Source organism: Panthera leo, chromosome A2 (assembly GCF_018350215.1).
Source record: "Panthera leo isolate Ple1 chromosome A2, P.leo_Ple1_pat1.1, whole genome shotgun sequence".
Classification (NCBI taxonomy): Eukaryota; Metazoa; Chordata; class Mammalia; order Carnivora; family Felidae; genus Panthera; species Panthera leo.
Window position 1 is genome coordinate 23,089,977 of NC_056680.1, and position 18,346 is coordinate 23,108,322.

At 45.6% G+C, this 18,346-nt stretch overlaps 1 protein-coding gene across 1 annotated transcript in view; it reads left to right on the forward strand.

Annotated features, from left to right (window-relative positions):
* CACNA2D3 (calcium voltage-gated channel auxiliary subunit alpha2delta 3) overlaps positions 1-18,346 on the forward strand; it is an 859,990-nt gene that overhangs the window by 766,914 nt on the left and 74,730 nt on the right. Inside the window, exons 27-30 of the mRNA XM_042929688.1 lie at positions 3,555-3,616; positions 4,830-4,874; positions 12,357-12,419; positions 15,570-15,640. Of these exons, the coding sequence (XP_042785622.1) occupies positions 3,555-3,616; positions 4,830-4,874; positions 12,357-12,419; positions 15,570-15,640 (241 nt within the window). The remainder of the gene's footprint in view (positions 1-3,554; positions 3,617-4,829; positions 4,875-12,356; positions 12,420-15,569; positions 15,641-18,346) is intronic.

Genomic DNA, 18,346 nt, shown 5'->3' on the forward strand with positions numbered 1-18,346 from the left:
CATCCTTTCATCTGCGCTGTTTCCGTGCTTGGATTACCATCTTGCCTCTGCTCTTACTTTTCCTGCCAGTCAGGTCTCCAGGTGTCACCTTACACAAAGCTCCTGCCAGCTCTCCCAGGCCAAACCCGCTCCATCTATTGTGCTCTTCAGCCCTGTGTGAAGTCTCTGACGTTGCCTTTACCATGTGGCTACACCACAGCTAGACACCATGGGATTATGTGTTCTCATTCCCCTGAGCACCCAACTGAGAGCTCAGCATAGGGAAGACCACTGAACAAATGGTCATGGAGTTGACTTGCCAATGAGCTTGTGATTCTCTTAATCATAGCGAAGTACGTTAGCTTGTAGGCGAAAATGCTACGAAACCAGATGTGCTACCGGGAGCCAGGGGCCAGAGTTGCTGACAGGGGCAGAGGGGGTCAGCCAGCAAAAACACAGCCAGGGCAAAACCAAGCAGATGTGGCAGTCAGGACTTCAGACAGCCCTGTGGCATCGACCTCACGGCCCAGATGGGGGTGCGAGGAATGAGGAGCAAAGAAAGCGGTGTCTAGTTTAGGGCATCGGGAGCAGGGAAGGGACACAGCATGCTGGAGGGGGATCAGAGAGAAGCAGCCCACATGATTAATGGGATGGAGGGGCTGACTCAGGAGGAAAGATTAAAGCACTCTGAGGAACTGGGGTGCAGGCTGAAAGGGGCAGATGATAGCAGGCTTCAGGAATGTGAGATGGATAAACACCCAGGAGGGAATAGCAAGCTTCATTAGGGAGGTGAAAATTGGGGGGGGGGGCGTCCATCAGAAGGATAGAAGGGGTTCTCAGAAAGGGCACGGGCTGCTGATGGGGAACCCAGGTGAGGATGGGTGGGCCAGGGGCAACTCTGGGCTACCGGAACAAGAGACACCATGGAAAGGCCACTGTGGGGTGACGCTTTCAGGAAGCCCTCTGCTTTATCCTTTAGCATCTAGAAGCCTGCCATGGTTGTTGGCCATGGTCCTCACAAGTGGCCTTAGAATTACTGACTGCCAGCCTGGGACGAGCTGGCTGGGGACCAATGCCAAGGAGAAGCCACACAGAAAAGCACACGGAAGACGAGAGAGAAACTCACCTCCACTCTCCTCCTAGACACCAGTGAGTGGATGTCGCAACGTGAGGCCCTCTGTCCTGAAGTCAGCTCTCTGCTGCCCGCACCCTCCCTGTCGTTGGTAGAACCAGAGAAACTCCTCCAAGTCGCCTCTTAAGGGCAGGCCCTCACCTCTGCCTGCTGTGGATCTAAGCAAAGCCCAGCCTGCTCTGCAGTGCCCTCGGTTGGCCCCTCCCCAACGAGGATACGGCCTGTGAGGCATTTGGGAAGGTCAGATTTATTGGAAATAGCAGCACACAGCCTCCAACCTCCAAAATCACGTTCCTTGAGGTGTTCTCTGAAATGTTCTCTAGGGCCAGGAAGAGCAGCTTGTGTTGCAGTCTGACAAAGTGGTCCACGTGGTGGCAGGTCCCCCACAGCCGGTTTACTAAGGCCTGTGGAGCGGCCGTGCTCAACCCTGGCTGCCCATTAGAATCACTAGAGGCTGTTCTTCAGTTATGCTAGGGCACCTGGGTGGCTCAGTCAGGTAAGCATCCAACTCTTGATTTTGGCTCGGGTCATGATCTCACGGTTCATGAGACTGACCTCCACGTCTGGCTCTATGCTGCCAGTGCAGAGCGTGCTTGGGATTCTCTCTCTCTCCATCCCTCCCCTTGCTTATGCTCTCTCTCTCTCTCTCTTAAAATAAATAAATAAACTTTAAACGAAAAAATCTTCATTCAGCTACCCATGCCTAGACACCACTCCGAGGAAATCTAGTTTAAATGGTCTAGGTGTGGAGGGAGAAGGCACCCCAGGGATCAGTCCTTTCTAAAAAAGTTCCCTGGGTTCTAACATGTGGAGAACTACCACCGCAAAGCCTCTATTTGGATGTGATTATAATTCATATTGATATTACTCTTTTTTCTCAATAACTACTGACTGTAATGTCACCTGAAAGGTTTTTTAAAAGGCAAGCATTTACCGATGGGTCATCTACATGCTCAGCACCTTGCTGGGGGGGCAGGAATCCAATGGGGAGCAAGATCAGGTGCCTGTCCTTTGAGAGCTTATGGTCCAGAAGGTGGGGAATGCTTTGAGCAAAGCCACGTGAATCCAGAGTGCTGAGATGGTGCATTCCAGAGACTTCCCATTCTGCATTTTGCAGCCATGTTCACTCTAGCCTTATCCTAGAGTCTGAGTTTCTAAGTCCAAAGGTAGAAGATGAGTCCCTCCAAATGTGCATACCTCAGTCAACCTTGACTCTCAGGCTTGCTTCAACAATTTTTCTAATAAGTAGGAATGCACTTGATGGTTATAAGAGTAACAGGCCAAGACTTTCATAAATCTTCAGGTTCCTGAAGTTAGTATGGCAATGATTACCTAACTGGGGGATTAAACATGGTGGCATGTGGGATCTTAAGAGTATTGAGTGAACTTCCCCCACACCCCAACCATGTCTTTCCTTTGATGGGTACTGTTATTTAGGTTGAAGTTACTTTAGGTATTTAAGTAAAAGAAAACGTGTGGAAAGATAAATAACAATACTGGTGGTGTGCAGATGTGGCAAAAATAGGGAAGTTGGTGTGCAAAAGACTGAAGTTTGCAGAACTGCACTGGGACCAATGGCGTCCCGCGTGGAATCCAGTGTTTCCAGCACAGAATCGCATTCTTTCTTTCCAAACTCCTCTAACATCTTCTTACCATCTGATGAGCCTTCTGCTCTGCCTTGAGCACTTTCCGAAATGGTTTCAAGAGTTACATCATTTTGGCTTCAGGGAGAGAAACAGTGTGAGCTTGTTCATGTCCTGATTCTAAGGTTCCACCAAATGTTACTTCCCAAAGTTTCAAGTCACTTTCCTAACTTCTCTCTCTGTATGTTTCTCTCACTGGAACTGGCATGCACTGTTGCTCAAGGGAGCTTTTCATGGCCAAACAGAATTGCGTAATTCCCTCAAAGTTCCTGGGGAGAGAAAATCATCGAGATGTGGATACTGGGGGCCAGTTTAACTAAGTCACATCATAGCAAAGTGACTCCCTTCCAAACTCCAGCCTCGTGACAAGTGCTTTCCAAATGTTGTATCTCAAAAACACATGCATAGTATACATTTTACACATGCAAGTTCATACAGTAATAACTGAAACAAGAACCCAGAAGAAGCAATCGTTTTCGAAATAGACTTTATTTTTTTCATTCCTGTTTTTAGCCTGGGTTTGGGAGGGGAGTGACCACAAGTGTATGAATTTTAGAAACACACAGGTAACGTGTCTCCAAAGAGTCATCAACAGTTCTGTGCATATAATTAGCCTTGAGAATTCCTTACCTGAAAGGTAAAATGTCTTAGTTGTAGGCTTCACTGTAAATTTAGTTTTTAAGTTCTTATCTGGTATGCTTGCATCAGCTTTTCCCCGTGACAGATAACTTTCAATGATAATCTTAAGTAATTGTGGGAAGGAATCTCTAATGCCTTGTTTTATTTATAATTTGTCCCAGCTGTAGGCATTCAGATGAAACTTGAATTTTTCCAGAGGAAGTTCTGGACTGCCAGCAGACAGGTAAGTTATAATCAGCGTATTGAAGCATTAGCGACACTGTTATTATACAGGTGTTCACATTTGGGGACCCGGAGCCTAAAGTGCCAGATTTCCGATGAATGTTTGTAGAATGAACTGCTGGCCGCTCAGGTTACCTTTCATTTCACTGCAAAATAAAAGGCTGTCAGCATGTTAGACAGCACATGCTGGGAAAGAAGGCAATTTGCTCCTACAAAATGTTTTAATTGTGAAATCAAGATAGTCATCTTCCAAAGGAGCAGTTTTTCTTTTAACTATTGGTGACTTTTATGAATTTCCACAGTGATTTTTTTCTAACTTTGCGGTGCCTGGTTATCTATTTGTGAATTTCCTTATTGCAGTTTTGAAGGCCTTTGCATAACTAGATCTGACTAAGCATGCATCTGACTTCTTTGACCAGAGAGGGCTTCTATGCCTTGGAAAATCTGGAAGGCTTCCTTCTTTGCACTGTGTTCTCTGTATCGAGCAATCTCAGTAGTATTTGTGTAGTGATTCAGTGGAAATGGCCATTTTTCCCCAATTCTAAATGTTGGGGTAATATATTATTTCTTACATAAATACTTAAATAAACACTTTAGGAAACTATAGACTAAGACAGGAGTGTTTTTAAAGAGTCACTAGCCTTTATAAATTGTAAATTAAATACTCACACAGTGATATTTTTTGTTACTCAAAGATTTGAGATCTTAAAAAGATATCAATATTGAATGGCAACATAAGTTAAAATAGGCAACATAAATTAAAATGAAAACGAGTCAGTTCCCCCCAAAATTGTCTTTTATATGACTATTTGGAGTTGGTATTGATTCTAGGGAAAGCAGACAATACTCATCTTGGAGCATTTCCTTTGTTTGTTTTTTTCTTTCTTTTTGAGAGAGAGATAGAGAGTATGCGGGCGCATGTGGGAGGGGTAGAGTGGGGGTGGGGAGAGAGAGAATCTCAGCCTCAGCCTGGAGCCCAACATGGGGCTTGACCCCACGAACCATGAGATCATGACCTGAGCCGAAATCAAGAGGACGCTTAACCGACTGAGACACCCAGGTGCCCCATTGGAGCATTCCCTTTGGATGAAATTTGGTTTTTGCATAAAAGGCAAGGAAATAGCTTGTTCTTGAATAATTAAGTGGCAGCCATAGCAAATTCTGGAATGTCCAAGTAACAATACGTTTCCCCTTGCTTTCCCCCCACCCCACAGTGTGCCTCTCTGGATGGCAAATGCTCCATCAGCTGTGATGACGAGGTAAGAGGGCCCCTGGCCCTGTGTCTGCCCTGGTCAAGGGGAGGTGACAGAGGGTGCCTTCTCAAAGAGGAAGTGCCTCTGTAAAAGGAGCCATGTCTGACAGATTGCTCTGGACCAAGCTCCAAAAACTCAAGCACATTTGCTTTCTTTTCTTTCTTTTTTTTCTTTCTTCCCCTAATGAAATAGTTTATAAGACTTTGAAAAATGTGCTTAAATGTCCCACGGATGGCACTTTTGGAATTTTGGCATTTTATAGGAAATAATACAAATTGCTGCCATTTGAAGCTCATATGACAAGTCTCAAAGCTTTTGCCCCATATGTTATCTCTTCTCATCCTGGTAGTAACCCAATCAAATGGGTAGGAATGATCATCCCATTTGGCAGAGGGGGAAACTGAGGATCAGAGAAATGGCTTGCTTAATTTCATGTAATAAATGAGATGAAAATGTAAGGAGTTGAAAACTCAGGATTTTTTATTCTAGCATAGTGTTCTCTCCCATACCTCCTTCCCTCCCTTTCTTTTTATCTCTCTCTCTGTTGCTCTTTGGGGAAGAGGAATTTGAATCCCACCCGTGAGCAATAAGAGAAAAAAATGTACCACTGCCATAAATTTACCCCTCAGACTTATGTTTTCACAGCATTTAATCCTGTGCACCCTCTGCCCCATGATTTGGAGCAAGCAGGTATGTAGAGGCCTTCCGTGGTGGCTCAGGTAGCCTTTCTTTTGCTGCAGTAACTAAAACATTAGTCAATACATAAACCAGGACTTATAAATAATCATATTTATATTCCTTCTGGTTACCACAGGGATTCAACAAATCCTAACCAAATATAATGTCAACACAGAAAGCATAGATTAGGAATATATTTCAAAAAAGTAGGCAAAAACAAGGAGAGAAGTATAAAAGGGAAACCGGGATGAAGTTAAACACAAAAGGCTCAGTCCCCAAAGATCATTGTTATATGAATCACTATCCAAAGACTAAAAGCCAATCAATTAGCTTTTGAGCAGAAGTCCAATTTTCTTTGACCATCAGATCGAAAATAATTTTCCTTTAGGAAAGAACATTTTGTGACACCTTATGATCTATGCCCTCTAGTAAGTTAGAGAATGCCATTCAGAAGACACTCAAGAAGCCTCAAACCTCTCCTCTGCCTTTGAGACATTTATTATCATATTGGGGTACTCAGCTCAAGACAACATAGCTCAATAATAATATTGATTAATCAGTGCCACGAGACCCTGTGTTAAGCCCTTCACTCATATAGTAGGTACAATTACTAATCCCAATTTATGGCAAGAGAACTAAGGATAGTTTGTTGGTTAGTTGGGTGACTGGATGGATGGTTGGTTGGCTGGTGGGATGGATGGTGTTTTGGAGAGTTGATTGGTTGATTGGTTCCTGGGTAGTTGGATGGATAGATGGATGAATAGTTAAATAATTTGATGAATAAAACCTGAGGCAGTCATTTTCCTATATCCTCACTGCCTCTGTGCATCCTCACATATAAAAGTAAGTGGGAATGGGTGCCACTAACCAGAGTTAGAAACATCTATTATCTATTTGTTGTTCAATGACTGAATTCACAGGTGATATAGCACGGTGGTTAAACGAGCAGGCTGCAGAGTTAGAACAGCCGGCTTGAAATTGTGGCTCTGACAGTAATGAGCTGTCGACCTTGAGCAAGTTTCTGAACCTCTCTGTGGGGATAGGAATATCCACCTCACAGGGTAATGGCAAGGAATGAATGAGATAATACATGGAAAATGCATGGTACAGTTCCTGGCAAATGGTAAACACTCAATAAAGGTCAGCTATAAACCAAAAATGTCAACAGACTTTTTCTTCCCTTAGAGTTAGTGGCTCCCCTGAATCTAAAACCTCAGACAGCAATGGCATATGCCCTCTAGGAGTATTGGCAGCCTCCCCTGGGCCCAGTGAGCACAGCACATATGCCTTCCTCACCGCTAATGATCTTCTTCAGCGGTCACTGGGATAAGCCCTCCTATGAATGTCATGGAAAGGCCCACATACTTGGAAAATGACACATTGAGTTTGCTCTCATTTCTGAACTTGATCTGATGCTCAAATATCGTCATCCTGCACTGTGAAACTATCATCCATTCCCCATTTTTGACTCTAAGTTTGGCTTCAGGCAACCAGTTGACATAGTTTCACATGGAAATGCCAGTCCTGCTTTCCCACCAAAGTCCCTTCCCACCTTTCAGCACACTCTTTCCATGTCTCATTCTCCTTTCATGACTTTTAATTAAGCCTTTGAGACCATGTCCCTCCCTCTCCCCCAACTGCCCTCAAGTGATGAGGTCCCCATTAAAAACAGCTGTGGGGACTCATTAAGTTCACATGCTCTGGCTTCTCCTCTGCACTGAAGACCTGGCCCAACTCCCTCAGACTTATCAGACACGCTTTGCTTTGGACCCATTCCAGCCCCTCTGTCTCCCTCCATCAGTAGACTCCCTGAGCCCTGGCTGGAGTGCCCTGGGCTGCTGGGTGGAGTCAGTATGGCCAGATATCTTCCCATCTGGAAGAGTAGACATCCTTAGTTGGCCCAGGCGGTGCCTGAGCCATGTGACTTGGAGGGCCTGGCCGTGGGTCTGACTGAAGACTTTGGAGGAGCTCCATTCCATCCTGGGTGAATGTCAACTTTAGAGATCCAGAGGTAGTACTTCACACACTCATTCATTCCCTCCAGACATGTTTCCTAAGCCCTTTTATGTCACCCCTGGGGATCCAATGGGAAGTAGAGTCAGAAATGGCCTCTTTCCTACTGGAACTGACTGATTAGCAGGGGAGACAAGTGTACGTGATTATCCACTGTGATAAGTGCTGTGAATTAAACGAAAGGGGGGATCTGGGAAGGTTTCTCTGAGGAGATAACATGTAGGTCAACTGAAGAGGGAGGAGATGACATTGAAGACAGTGCCTGAAGCCAGAGAAGAGCTTCACGGGCAGAGAATACCATGTGCAAGGCACTGGCGTGGCCGAGGTTACTGCACTCTATGCAAGCGTGGTTGGCATTCGGATGGAAATGGAGAAGGAAAGTCCTGCCCACCTCTAATCTCAGCCTGACCTGTGGCACCGTTGTCTCACACTCTCATTTTCTTCTCCCACTCATCTTTCCAACAGCCTCCCTCTCCTAATGAGAGCACCAGAATATTTGCAAGGAGAGTGGAAGATGAGAACGTTCTCCCCTACTGGGGCAATTTGGAGGAGATGTTGGGGGCAGTGAGTGGATCTAAAACTTCGTATTCCAGCGCAGCTGCTACCCTTGCTTGTCCAGAGGAGTCAAGATAATAATCAATGACTGGATTTTGTAAGGCCTTGTAGGCATTTCCTCTGGAATCTGAAGGGTCTCCTCGAAGTAGGACAGACTCGGGAAGGGCTAAATCCAAGCCACCTGGTGCCTCCATGTCTAGAACGACTCCAGTCAGGAGGGGGTTTGACAGTCAGTGCAGTAGCTATTGAGGGCAAGGGCACAGGGGATCCTACCAAGCACTTCTTTCCAAAATAACCACTTTGCAACAAATTGTTTAAAAGACAGTATCTTGATAAAGATAGTTGGCCAGTGATGAATAGATACATCATGTGGTGTGAAGTAAGGGTCAGACTGCTCTACAGCTGAAATATTAGGGTTGAAATTGTGAGACGTGGAGAAAAGTAGTAAGGAGTGACCCCTTACAGTGCACACCTGGAATGCAGAGACCCAGGCCCTACCCTCAGATGGAAGAACCAGCCCTCCCCCTCTGTCTCTCTTCCTCTCTCTCCCCACAAATGAAAACAACAGGCAGTATGAGACTGGGCTTCTAAGTGAGTTGTTTCAAATCATTGCTCAGCCTGCACCAACCAAACCAGGCAGAAGGCATCCCCCAAAAGAAAAAGGTTAAACAGAAAGCAACAAAGTTCAGCCTACCTGCCTGCACAACCTCTTGCTATGAACAATGGAACAGCTTCCCTTTCTGAGGAACTCTAAATTCATAGCATTAGGATACTAATTAGGATAAAAATGGCGCATAGTAGGTGATCAATAAACACTGTTTGCTGAGTGGATGCAAGCACAGGTTTTTGACGACTTACTGTGCCCCGTGCACCTTACACTGTGCTCAGCACTTTGCACTCTCTCATTTAATCTTCTCAGCAACCTAACAAAGGGTTCTTGCTAGCTCCACCTTTTAGGTAAGAAACCTGAGACTCACAGTGGTAAAGACTTTGCTCAAGGTCAACTGATAGCAATTGGTCGGAGTCTCTGATTCTGAAGTGGATGTGTTAGCCTGGGGGCTAAAACCACCTTCCGGTTAACACAGCCTTGGTGCTGTGTTTCCTACTCCCAAGTACCCTTCCTCATTGCCTTCCCTTACCACCTGTGACTGCCCAATTCCCATGGCCTCTAACCTCAGGTATCTACCTGATCTGCCTTTGGGACAGGAATCAGACCTCTCTGAGCAATCTTGACTTATCCAATCATCATCAAGAAAGGTTTTTTTTTGTTTTTTTTTTTTTTTAAGGAAATCAAGTTCTCTCTGCCTCTCTTTCTCCCTGTCTGCATTTTTTTTCAAACAACCTCATCCCTACATGTTTTATCAAAGGTGGCTGTTGAATAGGCACTTACGATATCTGTCAAAATGTAGAGCTCTTTCCTCCAAGCCCTTCTGTCTGACTGTCCACCCTTAGGACAGGGTGATAAGTGGACACCTTCTAAGATGCTTGGCTTAGTTTGTGGGGAAAGTAGCATAGTGACAGAAAACTGAGAAAATATCTCCTCTATTTTCTTTTATTGGAGGAAAAGGAGTATGGAGAAGACAACTGAATATTAATTGTTGTAAAGAGACATAGAGAAAACAGTTGATCAGACTGGAATCTGGCAATTCTGTCCTTACTGCCCCATAACCTGGTACTCTGCTCACCTAAGTCCGTGGGCCAACTCACCTACACCACACTTCCCAGTAATCATTTAATCTAAGCACTTGCTGGTAAGGCTGCCTCTTCAGGAAATCATCATAGTCACATTAATGACACAGCATCCTTGATTTTGACCTTGGTTTTTTTTTCAGTGATTTGTATCACAACCTTGGCCATTCTGTTTCTTGCTTAAAAGGGTGACCAAGTATTTTTATAATCAGTGCAAACATGAAATTCAAAGCTACCCATCAATAAGCATGGTCTTCTCTGCCACCAAGTTCCTGTCATGGAATCCTAACTTAAGGGGGAGCTGGAGCGGGGGGGGGGGGGGGGGGGGGGGGGGGAGAAATGAATGAAAAAAAATGTTAAATGGAAACATAGCCCGAGAAGTAAATGCCAATTTGTACTTGGTGTAGAAGAAACAAGTGTCATACCTCAGTCCTTACCCAGGAGCCCACCCACTATGTTGGAGCAAAATCTGAGGCACCTGTGAGGAAAGTGGAAGCTGAAGCATATAATCCTCCAGGAGCCTTGGCTGGCCCTCTTGTTCCTCTTTCAATTATTTCTGGTAGGATGTAGACTAATGTGACCCACATGACTGGATCAGTAGTGCATGTGTAGACTATAGGCTAGCAGAGCTCTGGGAGATTGCTCTGGGAGAGTCTAACCTGCCAGTGTCTTCCCGTGTGATTGGAGCTACCGCCAGCATCACTTTCATGGACTTCATGGAAGCATCCTTCTTTCTCAAGATTTTCAGTTGACTTTTATATCTATTGGCCTTGTACCTGCTTTGTACTATCCATTATTTACAACATTAGACGGAGAGGTAGTCACCCTGTAATAGCAAGAGTACTCATTGGCTAGGCATGTTTGAGTGGAAACTAATTTTATAATTAGGGGTGGAGGTGGGTATGATGACTTTGATTCTCTCTGAACTGGGAGGATTTAGTCAATACCCACACGTGGAGGCCAATTCTGTTCTTGTATATTTATTAATGGAATGGAGGTTAGCCTCCCTTTGCTTCAGTAAAGGATCATGACATTCAAATAAACAAAGATATGGATTTGTCTAACATGACCCAGGGGAGCCTGGCTTAAAACTCATAGGAGTACTAGTGTAATCTACAGCATTGCTGTCCAAGAGAACTTTCTACAGTGATGGAAATGTCCACAGGTATAATCACCAGCCAAGGTAGTGCAAAGCACTTGAAATGTGACTAATGCACCCAAAGAACTAGATATTTAATTTTATTGAGTTTTAATTCACAAAAAAATTAAATTTAAATCTGCATATAGCTAACGGCTGCCATGTTGGATGGCGCAGCTCTATGGGATTGCTTTCATAATGCTATCTTCAAAAGATGGAGAAGGTTTCTCAAGATTCCCGCCCAACAGGGCCCAAGTAGTGTCCATACAGCTAAAGAGCTTCTTCAAATAGCAAGAGTGGAACCTGGTTACCCAAGTCATTCATTCAACCTTCTTTGGACAACCGAGAAAAACCCGATTACTCACCAAAGCAGCCAACTCTTTTATAAAAGGTGCCAGCATGGCTTTTAAGTTTCTGCTGATTCCCCACCACGACCTAGTAATAAAGGATGAAACTTTCGGACCAACTCATTGCTGGACTTTTGTGCCTGCCTGAAAACAACTCCACAGATAGGCAAATGTCCCAGAAAACACCAGCCCTGTGGTGGCCCGGAGCTAGGGGGAGTTTAGCTCAGGGTAAAGATATGTTACAAATTAAATGTTGCAGTCGGTATGTAAAGCTGCAATAAATAGAAACTGAGTTACATCAAGGATGGAATTAAACCTTAAGTTTAAACCCCACAGCACTGTAATTAAAACTTAGCCTGTAGCAAATCATTCACTTGAGATTAAAGTACTGTGGGGGAAGCAGAGGTTTGGGTTTACCTTGCTGTCTACAATTCATAAGTCTGAGCTACCAAAAGCTAACAGCCCTGCCCCCAAATCCAGCTCCCAATTAAAAACACAGTTTGAAAACCTTTAGGAGGCCTGAGGGGCCCCTTTAACAGAAGTCTGCCCCTTCCCCCCTGCCTAAGTCTATGAACAAATTAAAAAATATTACCTGGTCCCCTGATGGTCTTCTGAGCCGACACAGTGTTTTCATTAATACATCATTAGGGTAATGACATTGTGCTGGCGTTTTGCTTTCAAAACAGCCTGCATTTCAGCCACGACGCATGCAGGCTCGGGGCCTGTGAACACTTTGTTCCTGGGAAATAGTCTTCAGGTCATAGAAAGGGGTGGGGGTGGGGGGTGGGGGAAGGAAGATAAACTGTAATTAATTTTTTAACATGTATTCTTTTTATCCTAATCTGGGATGTTCAAGGCTTCCTTAGTGTTTTGTTTTTGTTTGTCAGTTTTGCAAAGTAAACACTGGGGTTAGCTTAACCATGGCCTCAACTCCTAGAGCCAACAGGCATTTCCAATTTCCCCCCCAAACAACCTACAGTAGGTTTCTCTCAGGTTGGAAGTACGTCATTTTGTGTAAAAGCAGTCGGAGGATCCAAAGTTGAAACTGTGGTATTTTTTCTTTTCTAGACTGTGAACTGTTACCTCATAGACAATAATGGGTTTATTCTGGTGTCTGAAGACTACACCCAGGTGAGTGAGAAATTTCAACCAACTCAAAGTAAGGAGCTCAGGATGGGCGTAGGTGAGGGGAACAAAGGATGGTGTTAAAACTTTGAGAAAATGATCTATATTTAAGAAGTAATAGCAGGAGATTATTAACCCTTATTTCTGTCCCTCTAAAAATATCACAGCCTGCTTCTCAACAGGCCCCAAAGAGTTTTTACCTCCCAGTTGGGGGGTGGGGGTGGGGCAGAGCCCAGGGTCTGCTTTCTCACTCATAAAATGTTCAATTTGTAGAACACTTTGCCTCAAAAGTAGAGGTGCCTTAAAGAGTTTGGACAATTTGAAGGAGGTTTCCTCCTTTTGATATTTAAATACTTTTTCTATATATATACACCACACACACACACACACACACACACACACACACACATTCCAGCATAATTATTCCTTATGACTTTCTTTCTGGTTTTTGCTTTTTAAAAATCAGTTATCTGGGTTCAGGGATTAACTTGGGCTGTCAACACTCAACACTGAGGGAAAAGGATCCAGAAAGAGAGAAGAAATTTTCTTCATTTGACTGAGCTGTACACAGTGTGAGAGGCAAGGGAAAAGATATGGGAAGACACTCAGCAATGGGGCCAAGAACAGAAATCTCCAGAAATCTCCACTGTGTTTGGAAATCAAAATAAGAGTTCAAAACAATAGCATTGTAATGGAGAAAACAGGTTTCTCTGTCTTTTTTAAAGTTTATTTATTCGTTTTGAGGGGGTGGTGGGTGGGGGAAGAGAACCCCAAGCAGGCTGTATGTGGTCAGTGCACAGAGCCACACGCGGGGCTCGAACTCACTAACCATGAGATCATGCCCTGAGCAGAAATCAAGAGTCAGATGCTGAACCAGCTGAGCTGCCAGCGTGCCCCAGGTTTCTCCTTTAAAACTATGCACAGAAAAACTTGTTCTGCAATTAGAAATTAAATTAGCCTATTCAGAGATGGTAAAACACAGATGTGTTTAGCAGGGTGGCATGATAAAGGAACGTTAGAGAAGGAGGTGCATGGTCTCTGGGACGTGCTCTCTTCCTTCACTAGTTTGGGGGTGGGGGCGCCTCACATTACCTGCCTGAGCCTCCTGGTGGGCTCTGTAAAAGGATGATTGACAGCCATTTTATAATGAAGTCCCATTTAAATCATTTGAAATTTTTTAGCAGTCAACACTACGATAGGGCTATTAATGCCTAAATAAATTAGTTAATTGTCCTTAAGTTGCTAAGGAGTCTGACCTCAGTGCCTTGTTAATTTATCAGAACTGGCTCTGGGTCACATGTGGAATTGTGCTTGAATTTCCCTTCTTATCCACCAAAATGTTGTGGGAATCTTAAATGCACCTGTGATGAGAGAAAAGCTACAATGTTAGAAATTAAACTGCCCACAGCCTGTCTCCTCGGATGCTCACCATCACTGGACATTGGGCAGTTGGTAAAGATCAGATAGGAGTGAGCCCATGATGTAAAGCCAGTCTGAGAGAGTGCAAGAGCCCAGAGGCCTATGGTAATATGCCTGTTTGGCTGGGAGAAAAAAAACCCAAACTTTCAAGAGTCAGTGGGGCAGGAATCCAAATTAACCACCTTTGAGGAGGAACCCTGTCCTCCCACCAGGATGATGGAGGGCTGAGATAGGAGCCTGGTCCCTGGGGGTTCTCGACCGGCCCACAGTGTGACCCACTCCTACCCAGTCCAGGCCTGCACGTGAGCTCTGCTCCCTGCTGGATCTCTCCCTGGGACAGCCCTGCAGCGTTGCCCAGGGAGCCAGCTGGCCTGCTCTGCCTGACTTTGTTTGATGTTGTCTGGTTTCCTGCACCCCAATTAGGGTGGTTCTTCATCTAACAACCAGTTCCATTGACACTGGCATATTGACACACACAAAATACAAATGTCCTAGCTCCTCGCTGCAGCACACACTCATAGACTTTGCAAAAGATTCCGATTGTCCCTGGAATGAAAGAGGCAATGCTCCATATTTAGTCAGTGAAATGTCATTTCCTTCTTCTTCCTCTTCTCTTTCGTGACTTTCTGACAAAGTCTTTCTATGCCTTTCTGCCTGAAAACTCCCAGGAGCATGCTTGAGGTCACTCAGTTGTAATTTGAATCGGGATTTAGCTAATACAAAGCCTATGGAATTTATTAATTCAGGCTCTGACGGTAATGCCCTCCACTCACCCCACACAGAAGTAATAAATCCTTAGAGCACCCACCGTAGACATGGGGGTTCTCTACTGGTCTACACTGGCTCATTCCAGGGTGTTGGCAGAAGAAGGCTGTTGTCCCAAGCTCTTTTCAGCTGTACTGCCTACACCCTCTCCCAGGAGACCTGGAGGACTGTGGCTCCAAGAGCCTGGAGGGATGGGCAAGGACGTTAATTTTTCATCCCACCATTCAGAGTATGCAAATCTCAGCCAACACCAAGAGCTGCTGGTCTGAGGCAAAAACATCAATCAGGTGGTGGGGAAGGGCTGCTACGCCCTAAATGCCCTGGGGACGTAGGGGTGAGCCATTAGAGGTCTGATTAAGCCTCTTCAAGGGGCTGGACCCTGGGCTGCCTGATTTGTCCACATGGTAACTGCCCAGGGACACAATTGCGAGTGCTCTTCAGAAAGTGATTTTGAGAATAGATGCATTCTCAACAGCAGGAGATTTATAGGGCCGATGAAGGGGACGGCTACATTTCCCTAAACAGGTCATCCAGGAATTATAAACAATTCTTTTTATTACTGCTTGGGAAGCCCTCTCATAGCCTGTTTCTTTCTACGAAGTAGGGTTTTAATCACAAGAGACTGAGCGCAGATGAAGGCTTACTGCATCCGGGGGGGGGGGGGGGGGGGTGGTGTGCGCGCATGTCTGTGCGCGTGTGCGCGCGCATGCGTGTGCATTTCAGTTCCAGCGCTCCGCATGCGGTTTGCAAAGCCGGCGCTCTTTGCACGTGCTGCGTACGGTGGAACCTTCCCGTCAGCTTTCTAGTCTGCTGCGTAATCCCACCACTTCTACTGATTGTGAGGACATACTCCACTTTAATGTGACAGCGCCTTTTGCTCCAGAACACAGAGCTGCGCCCGTTTCTATTCTCTGGTGTTTGGGCACATTGTTTATCTATACTTCCTCCTGGGTCTTCTTTTCTTCCCCGCAGACTGGAGACTTTTTTGGCGAGGTCGAAGGGGCCGTGATGAACAAACTGTTAACAATGGGCTCCTTTAAAAGGTAAGGATTTTATGGTCCCCTGCGCCCCCTGGAAAAGTTTGCCTAAATAAAATAAAACGAACCAAGGTCAAATAAAGCAAGCCCAGACTTGACCCCTGCCTGGTTTGTACGGGTGTTCATACTTCAGAAGATCTTGCTGAAATTCGATGCCTCTTGCATGAGTGTTAAGAGTCACAGAAACTCAGCTCACAATGGGTTTCCTGTTCACCCAGAATAGGGTTTATTGGAGGCCAATACTGGAGTCAGAGCCTTCGCTGGGACGCAATGATAGCAGTCTCAAGCAAGTGGCTGCAAAGACATAGGAAATGTTTTCCGCTGGCTAAAAAGGAGGACTGTATTTTGTCTCACATTGGCAAACTGGGAAGGCTGCTAGAAATCTGGAAATGGGGGATACAAAGTGACAGACACCTGCCGATATAATTTTGGAAAATCAAGTGAAAGGTCTCAAAACCTGCCCCCAGATGGAGGGAAGTTAAAATCTGCTGCTAGAAGAAAACCCAGATGGTGCCCAGTTCTACTGGCACCTCGGTCGTGAGCGCTGTCACTGACCCTAAGTGAAGCTTGTGTATGACAGCTTCCGCTTGGCCCCACTCTCTCCTGGGCAGGATGGCCATGCTTTGGGGGACACCAAAGCCTATGGGAAAAGCCATCTCCCCAAGGAGATCAGGATGTCAGTAATGTCCCCCACCCCACCCCAGAGTCAACAGGAAATGACAGTCTTTGAAGCGGTGCTTTCGTGGGCATATTTGATGCCGTTAAATACATAATAGCAGGCACTACAAGGATGGACCTCAGCTCGCCTGTGAGAACCACTGCTGCTGGTGGGAAAGGCAGGCCCCTAGTCATTACTCCGTGCAGCTGAATGGCCAGGAAGTGTTAGCTCAGGAAATCGGACTTTTGAGCCAGTCAACAAGACCAACTGAGCGCTGTGCTGAAAGCAGGGAATTCAAAAATGATGACCCAATTTTTGAGATTCCATAGCTTGTTTGTGCCAGAAGGAGGGGAAAAAAGAAATGATATAAAAAACTGGCGTAACTCCAGCACTTCTGCGCTCTCTGACACTCACTTGCCTGCCCCCAGCCTGCCTGCCGTGGGGTGTTCAATTCCCTTTCTTAAAATTCAAGTGCAGTGTTTTCCTCTTTTGCTACACGTGCTTGAAAACCCTGCTTGGAGCTGGGCTTGGGTTGCTGTGGAGTTTTCCAACGCTTCTTAAAGCTTCCCAGGGCAGCGTCTGGATTGTCTGCCCTGCAGGGCACCACTGGTTGTTCCTATCTTGACGTGGATGTGTGTGCATTTGTGTCCTGTTAGTTTGCTTTCGACTCGGTGGTGGGGGAAGACAAAAGATGAGAATAATCACACACGTGTTTCTCATTCGAAAGCATATTTTTCAACTTCTTTAACAAAATCTTTTTTTTTTTTTTTTTCCTTTTCCCTCTTGGATATTCCTTTCAAAAAGCTTGGTGGGAGAAAGAGAAAGGTCGTAGTAGGATTGTAAATCCCCAGTCTTCTCCTTCATGTGATTGAAGCATGGTTGGCATGAATCTAGAACTTTCTTTTGCTGTGAGAGTAGCTAACATATTTGAGAAAAGGGAAGGAGTAGGGACTTGACACAAGTGTAACAGTATCTGTTGTCCTCTGGGAGTTAGCTGACAGTGATCATGGGCCTCTTTGAAGGGGCCCTCACAGGGGCCACCAGAGCAATGAGAGTTTATGTTTATGTTTTGGAGTCAGATGGATTGGATTCAAATCCAGACTCTGACATTTACTAGCTGCGTGCCTTAGAACTGAGTCAAGTTACCTCTCCAAGCTTTGGTTTCCTTATGTGGAAAATGAAGGTGATAATAATAATTACTTCCATGGGATGCTGTCAGAGTTAATGGGGTAATAATAAGCAGAAGGCCCGTACCCAGTGCCTGGCATATATTAAGGGCTCAGTGATGGCTAGCTGCTGCTGTGATTTGTATCGCTGCGGATCTTTGCTCAGTCTTGGCTTCGCTTTCTGCTTGGCACCAGGTGGTGCTCCTTCTGCATCCACACACCTCACAGAAGGCTTCCCACGCTGCCTGGCGAGGGGGCCTCCAGCGTTGGGGGTGCTGCGGTGCCCCTGCCTTTTACAGCAAGCAGTGTGTCCTCAGAGCATAAGGGTGACAGTCGTTTTGTTCAGGGAAGGCCTGTATTTCAGCAGCACTGAAAAGAGGTAGCCCAAAGTACCTGATGGTGCTCTGGAACAGAAGCTGTGGTCCCCGTGAAAGCGAGCCCCACCCCGGAACACAGGATGCCTGGAGGCTGAATTGCTTTGGGGACGTGATTGAACCCGGGGAAAAGCCCAGGACCCATTCCCTGAATTCACTGACTTCCCATCTTCTCTCCTCTCAGTGTCTTGGACAGTGCCAGGATGGCACAAGGTTTCTTGATTTGATCTGGTTGTATCCAGTCCTAAAACATGAGTTTCACGGACAAGAACCCTACAAACCACCTTCTCCAGAAAGAGCTCACAGGAGAGAACACCATCCCCCTCTGTCTCCTTCCCTTTGTCTCTCTCCCCTGGTCCAGATTTGCCACCTCTCTCTCTAAAGCAAGATGATGCTTGTTTACATGACAGTGGACTCTTGCCTTGATTGTGTATTCACTTATCTGGTGACCGGATGGCCGTTCTACTTAGCAGCATCATCAGAGGGAAAGAATATCCGCTTCTGTGTCTACAGC